This window comes from Erpetoichthys calabaricus, chromosome 3 (genome assembly GCF_900747795.2).
Source record: "Erpetoichthys calabaricus chromosome 3, fErpCal1.3, whole genome shotgun sequence".
Lineage (NCBI taxonomy): Eukaryota > Metazoa > Chordata > Cladistia > Polypteriformes > Polypteridae > Erpetoichthys > Erpetoichthys calabaricus.
The window spans coordinates 277,378,435-277,399,554 of NC_041396.2; the positions used below are offsets into that span (position 1 = coordinate 277,378,435).

The 21,120-nt window shown below is 38.3% G+C and overlaps 1 protein-coding gene across 1 annotated transcript in view; it reads left to right on the forward strand.

Moving 5' to 3' along the window:
• Window positions 1–21,120, forward strand: part of LOC114648998 (solute carrier family 2, facilitated glucose transporter member 4-like) — a 109,656-nt gene that overhangs the window by 74,226 nt on the left and 14,310 nt on the right. Inside the window, exons 3-7 of the mRNA XM_028798389.2 lie at window positions 3,054–3,214; window positions 9,992–10,116; window positions 14,504–14,619; window positions 17,115–17,277; window positions 19,665–19,852. Of these exons, the coding sequence (XP_028654222.2) occupies window positions 3,054–3,214; window positions 9,992–10,116; window positions 14,504–14,619; window positions 17,115–17,277; window positions 19,665–19,852 (753 nt within the window). The remainder of the gene's footprint in view (window positions 1–3,053; window positions 3,215–9,991; window positions 10,117–14,503; window positions 14,620–17,114; window positions 17,278–19,664; window positions 19,853–21,120) is intronic.

The following is a 21,120-nucleotide window of genomic DNA, read 5'->3' on the forward strand; positions in this document are numbered from 1 at the left end:
TTCTGCTACACATACTATGTATTCCTGTTGTGTGCGTGTTTGTGTCTTTTCTTGGTATTATTTCGTTGTCAACTAAGGAGAAAGGCAAGTAAGATCCTCATTGTAGTGAATACACGTAACGATAAACTTGACTTGACTTGACCTTAGAGTGAACTAAATGTTATGTTTTGATTCCAGCAGGTAAGTAGTGAGTTTTAATATAAAAAACTAGACATTAAGCCCGTTACAATAACGGGCGCTAGAATAGTAGTGCATAAACATTAGTAGGAACAGTCTATTTTAAATGGCAAAGGACCGTCTATTTTCTGTTACAGTAATACTGGCTTGTATGTGGCTGTAATATGCATCACTGTATTGTGTGCCTTTAATTTTCTCTCACAGTAATACGTCTCTCCAGCAAGTATTTTAATCTGTGCTGGCGTGCAGCTGATTATTGTATGTATGGCGTCTCCCCAGCAACGGATTTTATGTGCGCGAAAATAAATCTACTTTTAAAAGTCATCCTATTGTAATATCATGAAAATTCGTATATTTAGGAAACACTTTACACTTTACTGGGCCAAGTTTGTTAATCACAAATCTGACATCCTCAGAGTGAACACTTGCACAACAACAAACACTAATCCCACCTCTTTGGGGAAGCTGGTCTCCGCGTCTCAGTACCCAATTGGATTTTTCGTGCGTTATGTTTTAGGTCTTACCTCATTTACCGAAATCCGATGAGATCGGCCGGGCGATATTTTATAGGTCCCACCCTCTCTGTCTTGTGTGATGTGTCAGGCGGCCTTTGAAGCATCGCACCGTGCCCCGCGCATGCGCACTTCGCCAGAAGACACACACACACGGACACATGGAGGCACACAGGGATTTTATTAAAGAGGATATGCAATGTAGGGGAGATGAGATTTATCAAATTAGGAAAAAGCAAGCATGGTCTTAACATGTGTCCATCAGACTCCAAAGGTATTGTGGTCTCCCTGCAGATGTTTATTTGCTGTGAGAATTATGTTTCTAGACTTCTCTAGCGCCTTCAACACAATCCAACCTCTGCTCCTTAGGGACAAGCTGACAGAGATGGGATTAGATTCATACCTAGTGGCATGGATCGTGGACTATCTTAAAGACAGACCTCAGTATGTGCGTCTTGGGAACTGCACATATGACATTGTAGTCAGCAACACAGGAGCGCCACAAGGGACTGTACTTTCTTCGGTCCTGTTCAGCCTATATACATCGGACTTCCAATACAACTCGGAGTCCTGCCATGTGCAAAAGTTCGCTGATGACACTGCTATCGCGGGCTGCATCAGGAATGGGCTGGAGGAGGAGTATAGGGACCTAATCAATGACTTTGTTAAATGGTGCGACTCAAACCACATACAACTGAACACCAGCAAAACTAAGGAGCTGGTGGTGGATTTTAGGAGGCCTAGACACCTCATAGACCCCGTGATCATCAGAGGTGACTGTGTGCAGATGGTGCAGACCTATAAATATCTGGGAGTGCAGCTGGATGATAAATTAGACTGGACTGCCAATACTGATGCGCTGTGCAAGAGAGGACAGAGCCGACTATACTTCCTTAGAAGGCTGGCGTCTTTCAACATCTGCAATAAGATGCTGTAGATGTTCTATCAGACGGTTGTGGCGAGTGCGCTCTTCTACGCGGTGGTGTGCTGGGGAGGCAGCATTAAGAAGAAAGACGCCTCACGCCTGGACAAACTGGTGAGGAAGACAGGCTCTATTGTTGGCATGGAGCTGGACAGTTTGACATCTGTGGCAGAGTGAAGGGCGCTCAACAGGCTCCTATCAATTATGGAGAATCCACTGCATCCACTAAACAGTATCATCTCCAGACAGAGGAGCAGCTTCAGCGACAGACTGCTGTCACTGTCCTGCTCCACTGACAGACTGAGGAGATCGTTCCTCCCCCAAACTATGCGACTACGTTAAACATTTAACATTATACAAAGTTATTGTCTGTTTTTCACCTGCATTATTATCATTCTTTAATTTTTTGTATCAGTATGCTGCTGCTGGAGAATGTGAATTTCCCATTGGGATTAATAAAGTATCTATCTATCTATCTATCTATCTATCTATCTATCTATCTATCTATCTATCTATCTATCTATCTATCTATCTATCTATCTATCTATCTATTTTGTTGTGTTTTAAATATTTTTTCTTGATATGCTTTCTTAGAATTGATTTGACACCATTTAGAAGCAGCACAGTGCTGTTTTCTAAGGATGTTTTCCAACTTAAAAGATGGTGCATGTACAGTACTTCAATGTTTAACATAATAGACCACATATTATTTAAGGACAAGGGGTTGCTGTATATATTCTAAAAGACATAATAAATGTTGAAAATAATCAGGTTCCTGACTAATCCCAAGTACTTAGTTATGTTCATGAAGGTTTACTCAATTTTTTTGATCCATGTATATTGGACAATAATAATTATTGGCTAGCAAATTAAAATTTCTGCCATTCAGTTGATAGTTTTTGATAACATATTCACTGGCAACACCAGTTTGTGTTTTATGAACCACACATTTAATTGGTTTACAATGAAAAGAAAAAAATACTTTGATATTTTCCTGTTGTGTAGACTTGTCAGTAATAACACAGCCATGTCAACAGAAAGTGAGCTAGTCTGTTCTCACTTAGTGTATGTAGTAAGCAGTGATTGGACAGCACACTACTCAATCAATGGTAATGTTGTCAGCTAATTAAATAAAACAACGCCTACAGTAGTCTTACCACATGCACTTCAGAATTGATTATCCAGTACTTGGATGGGAGACCAACCTGAAAAAGCTCAGGGTGCTCCTGGAAGGCGAGGCCAGCAGAGGGCACTAACCTTGTGGTCTGAGTATGGATCCATTTGAAAATGATTAATTATATTGTTTAAAATAAGTAAATAATTAAAATAGAAATGTTTCAACTACATATATGATCTTTATTAAACATTGACACTAATTTTGACTTTCTTCAAGCTCCCTCTTTATGAATCATCTTCCTGCCTGTCTTCTCCCCACCTCCTAGATCATTGAACAGTCCTATAATGAGACATGGATGAGACGCTATGGATCCCCCATTCCTCATTCGACACTGACCACCCTCTGGTCTCTTTCAGTTGCCATCTTTTCCATTGGTGGCATGATCTCATCGTTCTGTGTGGGCATCATATCCGAATGGCTGGGCAGGTCTGAGATATTCTCTTTTTTATTTATTTATTTTTTTTTCTTTTGTTTAAATAAGTTCTTTCAAACCCTAATTTAAAATGAGTAAAATGGCTCAGATATTGTTTTACTGAGTAGCCCAGGTCTGTTAATCTTTATTCCACATTTCTGGTTCCTGCTCCTAGGTTTTCAAATTTGAAATTGGGAGTAAAGAGCATTTTAATAAAAAAAAAATGTTTGTGAATTTATCCATTCTTTGGTTTTTCAACTTTATATTTTGCTTGTTTGTCAGGTTGAACTCTTTTACTGTTTCAGAATTTTTTAAGGCCTTAATTTTGTGTTATCCACAAGACCTCATTTCCATGCTGTTTTTCTTACTTTTTTCTTCAGTGCTTTCCAAAAATGTGCATGTTAGATTCATTAGCATCACAAAATATAATTGGTGTTTGTATATATGTGAATATGCCCTCATCAGACTGGCATCCCATTGAGTGTTGCCTCCTGCTCACCATGACCAGGTACAAACCTCATTTCCAAAAATGCCTTTTCCTCTATCCCAATTTTATTGGAGTGTGTTGCAGGCATCAATTTCTAAATTTATTTATCTTTAACAAAAAGAATTAAGTTTGCCAATAAACACACTTTTGCCTGTTCAATAAAGGTTCAAGTGAATTATCAAATTGCAGATTTTAGTTTTTATTGCATTTCTAGAAAGTATCACAATTTTTTGGAAATGGGGTTTGTATTGAAATAAATAAATAAGCAATGAGCAGATGCAAACATGACACACCGCACTACACACAGTAGTTGATCATTTTGTCTAATTAATTTCATGTGGATGCCCATCATCACATATCTGCTTTAAATGAAAATGTAACAAATTAAACAGCAAAATCTTAATCTAAGACATTAATGAAGTTCTAAATTACAAAACAGGATCATTTCACTGAAATATATAAAAGAAGTTGTTCTTTGGGCAACATTGTGGTACAGAAGTTAATGCTGCCTAGTCAGAGCCCCAGTAGACTGACTTCCAGTCCTAGCTTAGTCACGGTCTGTGTGGAGTTTAAACATTGTTCTCAAGTCTGCATATTTCTTTTTGGGTATTGCTGTTTCTTCCCACACTTTGGGTTTTGGACTCACCTGACATCAATGGTTGCGTATATCTTGCAGTCAACTGGAATCACTTCCATGTTTTGTTTTTTTTCTTGACTTGGACCCTGTAAACTGCAGCTCATTAGAAGTCTGCTTTAGTTAAAGTAGATTTGGAAAATAGGTGGACAGAAGGATGGTTATTCTCCTCCAATAAAAAATCCCCAATATTTTATTTTGGAAGAACAAAGAATCTACCTCTGGTATATCTAAGTACAGACTGCAAGAAGAAGCCAGTCATTTATGTTAAAAGCAACTTCAGGCGATAATAGCAGCTACAGTGGTCTTCCAGCACCCACCTAAAAAATGTTTGTGGTAAATATACCACCTAGTGACTCAAAGATGCTATTGCAGTAATAAAGAACATTCCAAAGTTTCTACACACTCAACTAATAATAATTAAGTATCTTAACAAAATATCTTACTATTATTCTACACATATTTTAAACCTTCTCAAGGCAACTCAAGGCAGCACTGGGCACTAGGCATATACAACCAACACACATCTTTGGAAATGGGAGATCAGCATGCAAAATCTACAGAAACTGGAACCAGGCATGGGATTTAAATATAGGCTAGTGGATGAATAAGATGTAAGTTGTAAAAACTTCTTTTTTAATAAGGAACTTTATGACACATTTATGGGCCTGAATCCCAGCATAGATTTTTCTTACTGTGTTCTCATAAATTTTTTGTCAGATGTAACTGTTTTCTACATCAACCCAAACTCACGTCAGTCAGTGTAGCTTATGATGGACTGACATCCCTTCCAGGGTTTATTCCTATCATATGCTTAGTGCAGCCAAGTGATTCTCCTGCTCTCTGAATTGAATTAAGCATGTTTAGTAACCTAACTGATCATTATTATTGTAAATTTAGAAGATACCCTCACGGTGACTTATATGACAAAAGGAGCAGTGGAGAGTTAAATGGTTTGCTTAGAGTGACAAAAAGATCTGAAGAAGGGCGAGTCAACGTGTGAATCTGTGGCAAAACGCCATTAATAACATAAAACCAACCTGTCTCATGAGGGAAGTTTTAGTTAAGTCCATCCATCCATCCATTATCCAACCCGCTATATCCTAACTACAGGGTCACGGGGGTCTGCTGGATTCAATCCCAGCCAACACAGGGTGCAAGGCAGAAAACAAACCCCGGGCAGGGTGCCAGCCCACCGCAGGGTGCACATACACACACACAAACACACCAAGCACACACTAGGGATAATTTAGGATTGCCAATGCACCTAACCTACATGTCTTTGGACTGTGGGAGGAAACCAGAATACCCAGAGGAAACCCACGCAAACACGGGGAGAACATGCACACTCCACGCAGGGAGGACCCGGGAAGCGAACCCAGATCTCCTAACTGCGAGGCAGCAGCGCTACCACTGTGCCGCCACAAGTCTCTTATTAGTGTGTGAAAAATACAGTACTTGTTGAATTCTACTTCACAATAATAAGAAGAGTCGATCAAAAAGTGTTATCACTATGAATATTTGGTTGCCAAAACCTCAGCTATTCGTGTGTTGTCCTTTCTATCACTTCCTGCTTAAAACCTAAAATGTAAGAAGGATCATAAGACCCCACTTTCATGGTCTGTAGTCATACTGAAAAACAATATCAGATGAAATTTGTCCTTTCTGCACTCCTTTAATATGGTGTGACAAATGTAGCACCCCACTCAAACTCCATATGTACCAACAGGCAGATGTTTGACAGTACAATACAATACAATACAGTTTATTTTTGTATAGCCCAAAATCACACAAGAAGTGCCGCAATGGGCTTTAACAGGCCTTGCCTCTTGACAGCCCCCCAGCCTTGACTCTCTAAGAAGACAAGGAAAAACTCCCAAAAAAACCTAGTAGGGAAAAAATAGAAGAAACCTTGGGAAAGGCAGTTCAAAGAGAGACCCCTTTCCAGGTAGATTGGGCGTACAGTGGGTGTCAAAAGAAGGGGGTCAATACAATACAATACTGAACAGAACAAATCTTCAATACAGTATAGAAATAAAAATTTTAGAAGTACAGAGCAGAATTTAACAGTAGATGATATCACATAATAAGATTTGGATTTGTTTAGAGTCCTGGAGACCTCATCCATCAAGCTGCCTCCCCTATTTGGCCATTCCACGGCTGAAACAGCACTGGGCCAGCCAATCCGATGAAAGGACCCCTCTTTCCCACGATTCCTGCGATCTACAATTAATCATTAGCTCTAGTCAGGATATGCTAAACTGAAGTAGTGAGTCTTCAGCCAGGATTTAAAAGCTGAGACCGAAGGGGCATCTCTTATAGTAGCAGGCAGACCATTTCACAGTTTAGGGGCCCTGTAACTAAAAGCTCGACCCCCCACTGTTATTTTATTAATCCTTGGAATCATAAGCAGACCGGCATCTTGAGATCTTAATGTGCGCTCTGGTTTGTAAGTCATGATAAGTTCAGACAAGTAAGCCGGACCTCGACCATTTAATGCTTTATATGTTAAAAGAAGGATTTTGAAATCTGCCCTAAACTTAACCGGGAGCCAGTGTAAGGATTTAAGAACTGGAGTTATGTGTTCGTATTTTCTTGTTCTTGTAATAATTCTTGCAGCCGCATTTTGGATTAACTGGAGGCTGTATAAAGAACAGTTAGAACATCCAGTGAACACCGCATTGCAGTAGTCAATCCTACTAGAAATAAATGTGTGAATTAATTTCTCAGAATCCTGTTTATTAAGAAAGCGCCTTAACTTCCTAATATTTTTAAGATGGAAGAAACATGTTTTGGACAACTTTGTAATGTGCGCTTTAAATGACATGCTAGAGTCAAAGATAACTCGTAGATTGCGGGCTGATTCAGTAAAATTAATGGGGATTCCAACTGAGTTAAATGATGACAAAATATTGTTGTGATCAGCGTCATTCCCTCCAACAATTAACTTCTCTATTTTATCTGTATTTAAAGACAAGTAGTTCTCATTCATCAACTCCTTTAATTCACTAACACAACTAATTAAAGACAACATCGGGGAAACTTCATTTGATCTAAATGAAAGGTATAACTGGGTGTCATCTGCATATGAGTGAAAATTAACATTTTGTTTACAGTAGAAGCAAGAACTCCACCTCACTGTGTTGATTAAAAAAAAATGATTGGATTATATACGTAATTAAATTTTTATCATGAAAAAATGTACACCTGTAACATTCATCTATGTTAGCACCATTTGTACATATACACAGATTTAAAAAATACTCCACACAGCCGCTCAGATCATACAGGCTACAGTGTACTCAGAAACTTTTCAGACTCCTTCACTTTCTGCACACAAAGGCATGCCTTAGGATGTGAGTACTTACATAAATGTGAGATTTCCAGTTTTTGGTTTTTAATAAATGTGTAAACCTTTCTGAAAACATGTTTTCCCTTTGTTATTATGGGTTACTGAGTATAGATTAGGGGTCAAAAATGGAAAATGTATCCACTTAAAATTAAATCTACAACACAGTAAAGTGTGCAGAACATGAAGGGGTCTGAAGATTTTATGAATCCACTGTTTGTTAGTGCATTGTAGATATTGTGTTTCACACGTCAAACTAAAAATGTGGCTACTGGTTTTCTTTTTGGTTAACAAAGTCTAAAATTATCTAGCAAAACTAGTCAGTAAGGTTACAGGTTCAGTGACTGCTGTGCTGTAATTTCCAATTGAATCAGAGATGCATTTTTGCAGTACCTGAACTAAAGTGTTACCGATTTTTATTTCCATGGTGTAATCATTGCACCACCTGCTGTTTATTATTGGTCACTATACTTTTGTGCATTGTTTTCCATGGTCTCTACCATATGGTCTGTAACTACAATTCCCATTGTCAGTCATGTGAGAAAATGACATGCAGCTTCTGATGTCATTACATGGCCACTATGAAAGATGGCTGTACACTTGACAGGTTTTCTAGACTTTAAATAAAAACTTGAAACAACCTTGTAATGAGATTACAGTGTGGTAAAAATTATCATCTTAATTAAAGAAAGAAACATATTCTCTAACAGGACAAATCTGATAAAATATTTAGAGTCAGTAATCAGGTAGGAGAAAAGCTTGTCCATCTGTGTCATTTATTGCACCCACAGCACCAACGGTCTATTACAGCATGATGAGAAGGGTCAAAATATTAAGGGTGTAGATCTATTTTATATGCAACTGAATTTACATAATAGTGTCAATCAATGCGTACATTTACTCTGGTTGGTTTGTAAGTTTACAACCAAATGATCTATATAAAATAAAAGTCTATTTTATTATATTCTTATTCTTCTTATATCTTTTGGGTTGAGCCACCACCCTAGAAATGTCAGTGTATGTAACAACTGCCTGTTCTGGCTGTTCACGGGACATCTGCTGATGTCTTAGTCATCTTTAAATACATTTTGTTGTTCACTTGACCTTTATCTGGTTTACTGATACGCCTGAGCAGGTTTCCAGCATCTGTTAACCCTTTATGTTATTTATTTATGATGAATGCTATGTTTTAATGCGGAAAGCATATCAAAATACTTCACCCTAAATTACTATGTGACCCCTAAGGGTAAGGAGCACTTCAAAAAATGAAGAATAATTAGGGATTAGATTGGTGTCTTTTTTGACTCTTGTTAGATCCTTTTGATTTTTGTGCTACTGCCTATCTCCTGGTCTCTCTGACCATCCCTAAGAGCAAAAGATATTACTACAGCACTTAACTAATTGTTTAAGTCATTTTGGTCCTGCCACTATTTCAAACGAAACTCAACATATCAGCACCATCACAGGTCATCTGGTAAATCCACTCTTGGCTGTTTTAAACAGAATCATCTTCCCTAGTGATTAAATCTAGTGTACTAGTATACCATTTAATAAGGCACTGTATGCAACAATTCGGATAGTGGAATTTATTGCAATAAAAATGATCATAGCATAAAATACTGGACAAATAAAGATTTTTGAAGATCAGGTAGGGAAACCAAGTTGGGTACCTACAGGATACATGATCACACAGTACATTACTGACCTTCAACTGCCTGTAGTTATATCCAACTTTTAACCTTATTTTAGATTAGATTAGATATACTTTATTTGTCCGAAAGGGAAAATCAAAACTTTACCAAAACTCTAGAAAAGAAAAAAATATTATAATAAACAAACAATGCAAACACACATGAATTTCTTGCTTGGATAATGAGCTGCTACTGTCAATAGCACGTTTGTAGGTGACAGTAAGATGGTCAGACCTGTCCTGGTGTAACACAGGTTTACATTTAAAAACATTAACATCTGAATACAGCAGGTCCAGCTTGCTGTATCCACAAAAGGAACATGCCAGTAGATCCAAAGTTGCCTGGTTGCCCTAATGTAAACATGACTTATTTGTTTCATTTATTTTTTTATTTAAAAGCATTTATATTATATTCTGAACTCAGTAGCTAGAGTCTCCTTGCACCATTATCTTTTGTTTTCTGTGTTTCAGCAACATGTATACTAATTTATCTTCCCAGTTCTTCCAGTCACAGTTTGATTATTAGGTCCTCCTAAGTATTTTTGACTATAAGAATGTTCACTTTTACTGCTTGGGTCAAAGTGTCTGCCAGGTGCCATTACCCTCTACTCAATTATTATTCCCTCCCCAGGAAGAGAGCCATGCTTATCAACAACTTGATGGCGTTCATAGGTGGAGCTCTGATGGGTCTCTCCAAACTTAGCCATTCATATGAAATGCTGATTCTTGGTCGCTTTGTGATTGGAGCGTACTCTGGTAAGTAAAACTCCAACTCCTCTTTTGCACAGCTGCGTGCCTCAGTCTTAAACTTTACTATTTGCTCTATGCTTTCATAGTTGTTAAAATCCAAGTGTTGAAATATTGTTAGCTGTGTAAGGCAGTCTTTGAAAAGGTACTTATTGTTGCTAAATCTATGGTGTTCAACTTGGGTTCAGCTGATTAATAATTTTATATTTCAACAAGTGGTAAACAGCTTTACAAGATTCATGAACCAATGCAACGAATATGCACCAAAGTAGACAGAGCAAAGCAGAATAGTACAGAGAGGCCAAAATAAAACTATGAGGCCAGAACAGAATGGGCAGATGATATGTGTCCTTACTGTGCTGCCATGGACTTTGGCTTCCTCCTACAAACAAGTGAGTGACCACCTTTTACTTTATATAGTGTGTAACAGTAGGGGGCGCTAGAGCTCCCTTGAACCCTCAGGTACCACTCCAAACACCGGGTAAAATTCCAATTATTATTTATTTTGTAATAATAATATGCACTAAGCACCCTCCACTCCACACTACACATACAATACTATAAACACTCCAATAATCAATTAATCAAACCAATCCTCCTCTCCCAGACACGTTGCCACCCTTCCTCCCAGCTCAGCTCAACGTCTGGGCTTTCCCATAGTCCTTTCATACTCCCCGACCCGGAAGTGGCTCCAGCCCAGTAGTCCATGAGTCCCTATCACTTCCGGGTCAGATTAAAAGTCCTTTTCTTCAACCCGGAAGCACGTCGTTCTCTCCGGTCATATGATTGTGACGCACTTCCGGGTTATAGGGCACATACAAGTCCTTGGGCCTTCCTGCAGCGTACTCTGGTGGGCCCCACGGTGTCCAGCAGGGTTGGGAATAAAAACTCCATTGTCCATGATTCCCTGCTGGTCTTTGGGGCACTCCCATGCTACAGGGAGGGCTCCATCTAGCGGCCTGGGGGTATTGGCCGGGATGAATGGCCGGCCATATCTCACAAGTGCTATCCTACAAACAACACCATTTTAAAGCACTGCCCCAGCACAGAGTTGTGCTATAACAGGATTAGAGGCAGGTTAGGTGAGCCTGCTGCATGGACGTTTAGATGTGGCTGTATGGATGGCTAATCTAATTTTCCCTAAGCTCCTGCGATTCACCCCCTACTTGCCCCCAGGTAAACTATCATTTCCTATCACTATGCAGAATATCAGACTGAAAATTTATGAATGGTCTAGTATTTTAAAGTTTGTTATTTCTCTTTTCTGAATTCTCACCAGTCATTATAAGTGTGCTTTGGAATTCAGTTCATTGTTTTTTATGTGTGTTTTTGTTTTATAAATGTACAGTACCTTCAAGGGCAATGTAGTGTCTGTATCTTGAAATGGTTGAACATACAAAATAATTGAAGACACAAGGTGGCTGTTGTTTGTGAACAGAGTGGCTTTCACATTCAGCAGGCAATCCTCTAGGCCGGAAAACCCATTCATGTAAAATAAAGAGAGAGAGAGTCATGTCTGAGGTCATTAAGTACCTTCCTGTTTTTAAACATCTCTAACCAAACACAGAAAACAAAGCTTATTTTGTGTACTGCCTTTATTACAGAGGTCCCTTGTGCCACTCAGCCAGTGTTTAGCCCTGCTGCTTAAGAACTCTTGGGTTTGAGACCTGGTTAAAGCATTTCCTGTGTAGGGCTTGTATGTTCTCCCCATATCTGTATGTGGATTTTCTGGATAATGTGGCTTTCAACTTACTTCCCAAAGTGGCATGTGTTAGGCTGAACTCCATAGAAATGTTTGCGTGTGTCCTGTTATGGACTGGCACCCTATCCAGAGATGGTTACCACATTGTTGTGATAGGCAGACTTCCTGCAAACCTTCAATTGGTTACAAAATGGATGGATTATTGCTTAATTTTATAACAACAACATTTATTTATATAACATATTTTCATACAAAAAATGTAGCTCAAAGTGCTTTACATAATGAAGAAAAGAAAAATGAAAGACAAAGTAAGAAATTCAAATAAGACATTAATTAACATAGAATAAATGTATTAGTAGTAATTAATACTTGCCAATATGTATATACGAGGTCTGTCCATTAAATAACAAGACTGACACAATAACTCACTTTTATTTATATAACAATTCTAATGCTTGTCCCCTTTGATATACTCCCCATTCGCAATTACGCACCGATGCAGTCTTGTTTCCATTGGTCAAAGGCGTGGAGCAGATCAGTTTCTGTCAGCTATTTCAAGACATCTGATGTTTTCTTCTTTACTTCTTTACTGCATCCACTGACTCAAAACTTGTTCCTTTAAGCACGGATTTCAATTTAGGAAAAACACACACACACACACGACATGCAATCTTCCCCATAAGCCTCAGTAAGCATTTGAAAAGATTCCATTGGTGTTTTGTTCAGTTTTACTTCTTCTTCTTTCGGCTGCTCTCGTTAGGGGTTGCCACAGTGGATCATCTTCTTCCATATCTTTCTATCCTCTGCATCTTGCTCTGTTACACCCACCACCTGCATGTCTTCTCTCACCACATCCATAAACCTTCGCTTAGGCCTTCCTCTTTTCCTCTTTCCTGGCAGCTCTATCCTTAGCATCTTTCTCCCAATATACCCAGCATCTCTCCTCTGCACATGTCCAAACCAACGCAATCTCGCCTCTCTGACTTTGTCTCCCAACCGTCCAACTTGAGCTGACCCTCTAATGTACTCATTTCTAATCCTATCCATCCTCGTCGCCCCCAGTGCAAATCTTAACATCTTTAAGTCTGCCACCTCCAGCTCTGTCTCCTGCTTTCTGGTCAGTGCCACCGTCTCCAACCCATTTAACATAGCTGGTCTCACTACCGTCCTGTAGACCTTCCCTTTCACTCTTGCTGATACCCATCTGTCACAAATCACTCCTGACACTCTTCTCCACCCATTCCACCCTGCCTGCACTCTCTTTTTCACCTCTCTTCCACAATCCCCATTACTCTGTACTGCTGATCCCAAGTATTTAAACTCATCCACCTTCGCCAGCTCTACTTCTTGCATCCTCACCATTCCACTGACGTCCCTCTCATTTACACACATGTATTCTGTCTTGTTCCTACTGACCTTCATTCTTTTCTTCTCTTGAACATATCTCCACCTATCCAGGGTCTCCTCAACCTGCTCCCTACTATCGCTACAGATCACAATGTCATCAGCAAACATCATAGTCCACGAGGACTCCTGCTAATGTCGTCTGTCAATCTGTCCATCACCATTGCAAATAAGAAAAGGCTCAGAGCCGATCCCTGATGTAATCCCACCTCCAACTTGAATGTATCCGTCGCTCAAACCGCAGACCTCACCACTGTCACACTGCCCTCATACATATCTTGTACAACTCTTACGTACTTCCCCTGAATATATATATATATATATATATATATATATATATATATACAGTATGTGTATATATATATATCTATATATATATATATATATATACTGTATAAATGTATAATACTGTCATACATCACTTTACATTCATTATACAAAAGATTCTTTGAAAATTGACAAGTTAGCTAATCAGGTAAACTTGGAGTGAGGTTTGACCCTGTACCTTTATGAAGTACTGTAATTCTAAATTAACCTCCAAAACCTCAACTCCTTGAATTAATAAAATCACTTGCATCTCTCATATACAAACAAATGTGATTTTATATGAGTTTGTATAGTGAGTTCCATCAGAAGTCATTTTCTTGCATACCACACTGAATATTGTACAATATGACAGGTTTGGTCCCACATTAAGCCATTCCAGAAGAATGAACCAGCATCCAAACACTTTACAGCCCATTTCTTTGTCTTTGAGGAAGCCAATCATTCTGTTGTATATTTCGCTACCATCACAGAAATGCTCTAGAAAGATCTTTACACTATGGTTGAAAGTGTTTTGTACAGAATAGTAGGTACAGAGAGAAATAATGAACAAGACGATAGCAATAATTTAAAAAATAAAAATAAAACAATAATTAAAAGCCCTTGGGTGGCCTCTTGTTGGATCAGTGTCTTTCAACCCATCCATTTTGTGAAGCAGGAGTCCGAGCCTTTCTAGGCAGAATCAGGCACAAGCATGACCATTCATCACAGGGAACACTTAAATGTCCATATTTACTCTTGCAGGACCAAGTTGCTTATTAACCTAAAATGCAGATGTGGGAAGAAACCTGAATACGCTCCTGTAAATAAAATGAGAACGTGCTGTCTCTTGGCTAGACTGGAATTGGAACATAGACATAGACTATAGCAATAACCACAGCATCTCCTGATTCTCTTGCTCGTGTACGTTTTTAAAATAAAAACACTGTAATTAATTTTCATTTTCCCTTTTGGCTCTTCATTTAGGTTTGGCTTCAGGTCTTGTCCCAATGTATGTAGGGGAGATTTCTCCAACAAGGCTACGGGGAGCACTGGGAACACTGCATCAGCTTGCCATCGTAATTGGCATTCTTATTGCTCAGGTACAGTTTAGAAAGGGTAACAGTGTGGCACGATGTGAATAAATTAGAAAAACTGGGGTTATAAGAATTGGAAAATGAGTATTATGTATTTTACTCCTTATTCAGTTTTTAAAGCAGCCATTACCGCTAAAAAAGAAGATTTGAAGATTAAAGAAGAATCAGTGTAAACCAGTTTAAATGAAAAGATGGACTGAACCACTGTGAAAACAAGTTTGTGGTCTTTAGTTCAGATGCACAGGAAATGAGACCATGTATATGTTTTTATATAGCACCTTTTGAGGTCAACATCCACCCAGGGAGGTTTAGCGTGTAGCTTGGGGAGACATAGATTAAAAGAACTGCAACACCACCTGGTTATGTGTAAATTCTGGATCTAAATCACTGACCAGGAGATTTCATGGCCAACTTCTTAAAATCTGGAGAACTGTGCATTCCAGTAAGACTTGCAAAAATGATGATATAATATAGCAAGCAATCAACAAAGAGGATGAAGGAATCTTATACTTACATAACTGTTAAATAATAAAACTGTTCATCTATAATCTGTGCTTGCTTTTTCTGGATCAGTGACAGGGACTGAGGGATTAACCACATGCATGACTATGAAGGTGATGGTTTAAATGCGTACTTTAATAAGTCATTTTAATGCAAGAAACTGCAATCAGAGGACATTATGTGGAGTATAGTAGTGAAAATTTTGAACAATAGTGGTGGAATTGTGAATTTCCCTTTGGAATGAATAAAGTTTAATCTAATCTAATATAATCCAATCTAATCTAGCAGTCAATTCATAAAGTATTTAGACCCATTATTTTTTAATTTTTTTTATCATTTTGCTATGTTGTAACCTTGTGTTAAAATCATTTGAATTAATGTTTTGCCTAATCAAGCCAGAGTGACAAAGAGAAAACAGGATTTTAGAAATGTTTGAAAATATATTAAAAATATAAAAACGAATTATAACATTGACACAAGTATTCATATCCTTTGCTATGACACTTGAAATCTGTCTTCTTGGATATTGTCTGTCGTTTGATGAGGGAAAATCAAATTTAAATGATTTTAGCACAAGACTGCAGCACAGCAAAATGTGGAAAAAGGGTCTAAGTGCTCTTTGGTTATTACTGGTGTACTGATTATCACACAACGTCCTCTTGGATAATCTGTGTCTTACATGGTGCTTTCTACATAACCCACATGATAGGATATTTAAAAAAAAAGGTGATACCACTAAATATTAGAAAGATGTAGTTATATCTGAACATGATAGAAAGTAATTACCTGGAGAACAGCATATTGTTCATAAGTGGGGAAAGGCTCAAATACAGTGTGTGTGAATATAGTGCAAAATGAGTTCATGTCACACATTGGCATACTGTGTCAAGAGCTCATTGAGCAGACCTCACAAAGGAATGACAGGAGATCTAGAATGGCTTATTGAAAAGAAAAAGTGTGGCTATGTGGTAGCGAGCCATCTGACGGCCTTCTCTATTTATGTTATCTTGATGATTCACAATGCAAAGCTGACATCTCTCTGGAAAGCTACAGCTTTTCTGAGCTACTGGAGCTTTATTTCAGTTTTGTCTGTCAAATAATGTATGAGGTTCATCTAAGTTGCCCCAGAGATGTTTTCTTGGACTCAAGACTCAAGAGTGTGTTCATCTGTTAGAAATGTTAAGACAGTGCTCTCTCTTAACAGGACAAGAGTCACGTTTAAAATTAGAATGAGTCCAAAGATCTATACTTTTAGATATTTTACTCAGCTTGCCTCTGTAGTACTAAGTAAGGACTGTCACCAATAGTTTTTAGGAACTTAGAAATTTTGGTGATTGTGCACAGTGTAGAATACTTAATCAATGAGCACTATGGTTGTAAAAGTAATGGCAGGCATTAAAGCTGAATATTTTGTTATCCTTCCCTCAGTGTCATCAGGATCTGTTCTGTCTCACTTTTGTTTCTTTTTTAACGTATTACTGTGATTATTCTTATTATTATTTTATCAGGAGCATATTTGGGAACATCCTGATAAATTCTGTTTAATTTTTGGAGTTACTACTATTATTACTTTTATTGTTTTTGCTATTCATTTTTGTTGTTCTTTTTGTGATATCATTACAGTGCCATTGTGCTGGAGGTTTTTGGAGAGGCTTCAACAGTTAACATATTGTTGTCAGCAGCAATGCCTGTTGCTAACCATGTGGGTCAGCAGCATAATAGCACGTAATGCCATTCCACCACTAAAGAAACGGCATTATGCATCAACTCTTGCCCAAGTTGTTTTAAAATCTTCTCAAAAGCAGTTGTAATAGCAAAGGGTTAAGGTTGGGGTTAGGGCTGTGGTTAAAACAAGCAAAGAAAAAAGTCAAATAAGTTTGCACTTGTTAAAAAATGACATGAGGTCAAGACTTGTCTACCATATCATCAGGCGAAGAACAGCGAGAGATTACTTAAGAATGTTTCTGTAACTCGCTCCCTATCTCACATTTCTCTTTCAGGTTTTTGGTCTGGATAGTATAATCGGAACAGAAGAGCTATGGCCACTTCTGCTGGGAATGACTGTACTTCCAACTGTCCTACAGATGACGTTCCTGCCATTTTGCCCTGAGAGCCCTCGTTACCTCTATATCATACGGGGAGAGGAGCACCATGCTAAGAAATGTGAGAATAAATCAAGTAGCCTACCAACTCCATGGCCTGTAGATATAGCAAGGAAATCTGTGTATCTGTCCCCTTGTTAGCAGCAGTAATTTTTTAGCAAGTTGTTATCTAACCATGGTTGATAGGCCTTGATAGTATCCTCTCATGGGATGACCAAGTGTAGACAGAAAATGAGAGAACAATAGTCTTCACAGTAAGAAACTTACTGCTGCATCTTTGGCATGAACAATTGAATGTCTAATAATAGCAGTTGTGTTTTTAATCTGTTCAGTTTATTTTTTAAATAGAAATAAATGTCAGTACAATATGCTCTACAACAATGAGAATGATTTAAAACAGATTTCTAGGAGCAAAGAAAGTGATGATATGCATCTGTAATCTATGATATGACACACAATTTTAAGCATGTTGCTGTTACCGTATTTAATTTAGCCATGAATGATGATGGGTAGCTATATGTATTTGCTTCTGCCAACATGTGCATTTGATTAAAGTTAAAATTAAAATGTATATCCAGATGTGCAGGAAGATGTTATAAGGAGGAATGCTGTCAAGAAAGTGACGTCTTTACGTGTTGTTAAGTGTTGTTGTGTTTCAGAAGTACACTTGGGCATCATCTAATTATGTACCACATAGCATGTTTTAATAACTGATTTGAACTGCCGTGTTTTATATAAAATTGTCAGGAAAGAGTGAATTGTATTGTGACTTTTGGGAGAACTCACCCTTGAGGGAGGAGGGGAACGCAAGGCCTATCTTGTCACCACTACATCCAGTGCTTGAAACCAAAATGTCACCTACACCAGAAAGGCAAGAAAAGTTCCATCCATCCATCCATTTTCCAACCTGTTGAATCCGAACACAGGGTCACGGGGGCAAGAAAAGTTATCCATTTTTATTTTATGTTTATTTCTTAATGATTATAATTTAAATAACAGATTTTCTAAATTTGTACTAATCCCCAAAGCTTCTTAAGTGATTCTTTCAGCGGGAACTCGTACTTCATTCAGGAAGAGCTCCCTGACTTGTTAGTTAGAGAACACACTAAAAGTGCAGCTTCACAAACAGGATCAGGTAAAACAAATACTCAGTTTTGAAAAGAAAATAGCAAATGATTTCATATTAATTCAGAGCACTGCAAACACATTAACGCCTGCCTGAGAGGTGTATGTGCTTTCTAGCACAGCAGACTTGGGCCTACCAAATCCTACAGGGTTATTTTACATTTGTCTGTATGCTTATTGGATGTTGCCGTTATTGTCATGTGAATCCTGAAAGACCAGAGGCAAATAATAGGGTGGCAGCTGACAGACAGCTGGTTCTTCCGGAAATGTTTGGCATTTTTCAAGCTGAAGATATTTTTTAACAGTCATGGTAGACTTTAATTGGCCACAGGAAATCATGCTATTAAGTGAAACATTTTTTTTTATTATTTTATAATTACAATGTCTGTTTCTTGCAGTTTAAAATGGGATCTACGAGATAAAGCAAACAAACATAAAACAAAAGCCCTAAAACTTACTGAATCCATTCAGTTTGAAGCAGCAAAGTTTTCAATTTCAGAAAATATGCCACTTTTGCCCTTGTGGTGTTGATGACACATAAAAGAATTGAAAGTAGTACATTTTACCACTTTGAAGTTTTTTACTAGAGGTAATAATATGTTCTTCTTGTGTCTGTTCACCATGGCCAGACTTCTGCACGAACTAACCTGGGCTGCAGTGGCCTCAAAATGAATCAGATATATGAAAAAATTAGTTGTGTTACCTGGCTTCACCCAGGAAATTTCCTAAGCCAATGGGCCTCGGTTATAGTGTCAAGGGTGAATCGGTTGTACCAGAAGTACTATGTACATAAGCAAGTACTTTTCTGTGTACAATATTAACCCCTAGGTACTAATTGTTATTAGTTCACTGGAGGTCATTACTCTTAAACATGCTACGTACAATTTGCACATGAGTAAAACATTCCCAGCGTAGATCAATTCTGCAATTCCTTAGCCTCAGAGCCACCACTCCGCCCAGTAGGAAATATATAATAACTCAACGTAGCAGATAAGAGGGGACATTACTACTATGCTAATGGGACTGAAAAAGTGATCCATGTACTATAATGACCCATCATATCAACAAAGATAACCTCCTTCTTAATTCTTTTGATTTGTAATAAGCCAAAGGCCATTTTCTCAGTTTCTGCGGTTCACTTGTCTCCATGCTAAATGCAGTAATTTGAGATATTACAGCATGACAGAATTTACCCATAGTCTGAAGGAGATAATGCCAGTTGTCTTTAAGCTGGCTTCACAGGACTGATTTAGATCATTGTTTTAAATAGCTGGCAAATTGATAATGTGTTCTGCGTTATTTCCTTCCCTGCCCTCTCTTTAGGCCTCAAGCGGCTCACTGGACAGCAAGATGTTAGTGATGATCTAACTGAAATGAAAGAAGAGAAGAGGAGAATGGATATGGAGTGCAAGGTTTCTATCTTGGAGCTCTTTCGTTCCCCACAGTATCGCCAGCCCATCATTATTGCCATTGTGTTACAGCTGTCTCAGCAGCTTTCTGGAATCAATGCTGTGAGTACATTTCCATTGTACTCCTATCTATGATGTCACTGGCGATGGCACAGCAGTATGGTGATTGGTGCTACTGCCTCACAGCTCCAGAGTCCTGGGTGCAAATCTCAGCAATGTCTGAATTTTGCATATCCTTTCTACAAATATGTTTTATTTAGGCTTAATTTGGAGGAATATTTTTATATGTTGGGCCCTGTGATGGACTTGTGTCCAATTCAGAGCTTGATCCTTTGTTGTGCAGTTTTGCTGGCAAAAGCAGCTTTAAAAAACTATGTTTGGATTGATAGTAGAAGCTCTCCAGTCTTCCTATTACTTGCTCGACATTTTGAGAGTACATTCTTTATAAGGTGCCTTGAGATTATGCTTGCATGGTATGACGGTTTATTGATCTGATGTATAATACAACTTTTGGTTTCACATTTTACAGTTTAAACTTCATGGTAAATGCACCACAAGTTGCCTTGCTACCAAATTTTATGATTACATTGCAGTTCAATTATAAAATGAAATGAGACAAAAGTACAATGTCAAAGATTCTTCCTGCAGATCTTATCCCAGTGGCTTCAGCGAGCCTGCCAGTCACCAGCTTCACTAAACTCTTAGATTATTATTCTGAGGTGTGCTTTATCAAATCTTTACTACTGCTGTTTGCAGTTGCTTTTTATTTTAAATTCTGACTCCACTGTCCTTGCTCAGGAGTTTATTAGTCCAGCTAAGCCAGTTCCACGTTTTTCTCTGATGAGCGGTTGCATTGTGAGTATATTTTCAGTCGCGCACAAGTGCTATCCGGTGAGTCGGGAGCCGTTTTTAATCACAGGTAGACGCAATGTTTCTGTGCACTTCTGAAGTTAACCTGTTGCTGCAATCACATGAGCTACTTTATAAATAAAGATGAGCTAGCTAGTCTGAGAGGTCACCCCATCCATGTCCTACGTATGAAGTGGTATTCTTTGGCTCTTTCTTTCCTTCACCTTTTCACCTTGCTATCACTTTGAACGTGTTTTCTCTTCATCTTGTCTGTTCATAATTCCTAATTCTTGAACTCCGCTGGCAAACTTGTACTTTCAGCAAGTTCTAAACTCTTGGCTTTTGAAATTAAAAAGAAGTGTGCATCATGCAGTGTGCCGATTACTCTCTACTAGACAGTAGATGGTTTCAGTTATAGTTTATTAGGAGTTGTTCTTCAAACTTCTGATACCAACTACTGCAGATCCCATTCTTACAACATCTTTGTCAAGAAAGCATAAACTGTTTCAATGCTGTAATTC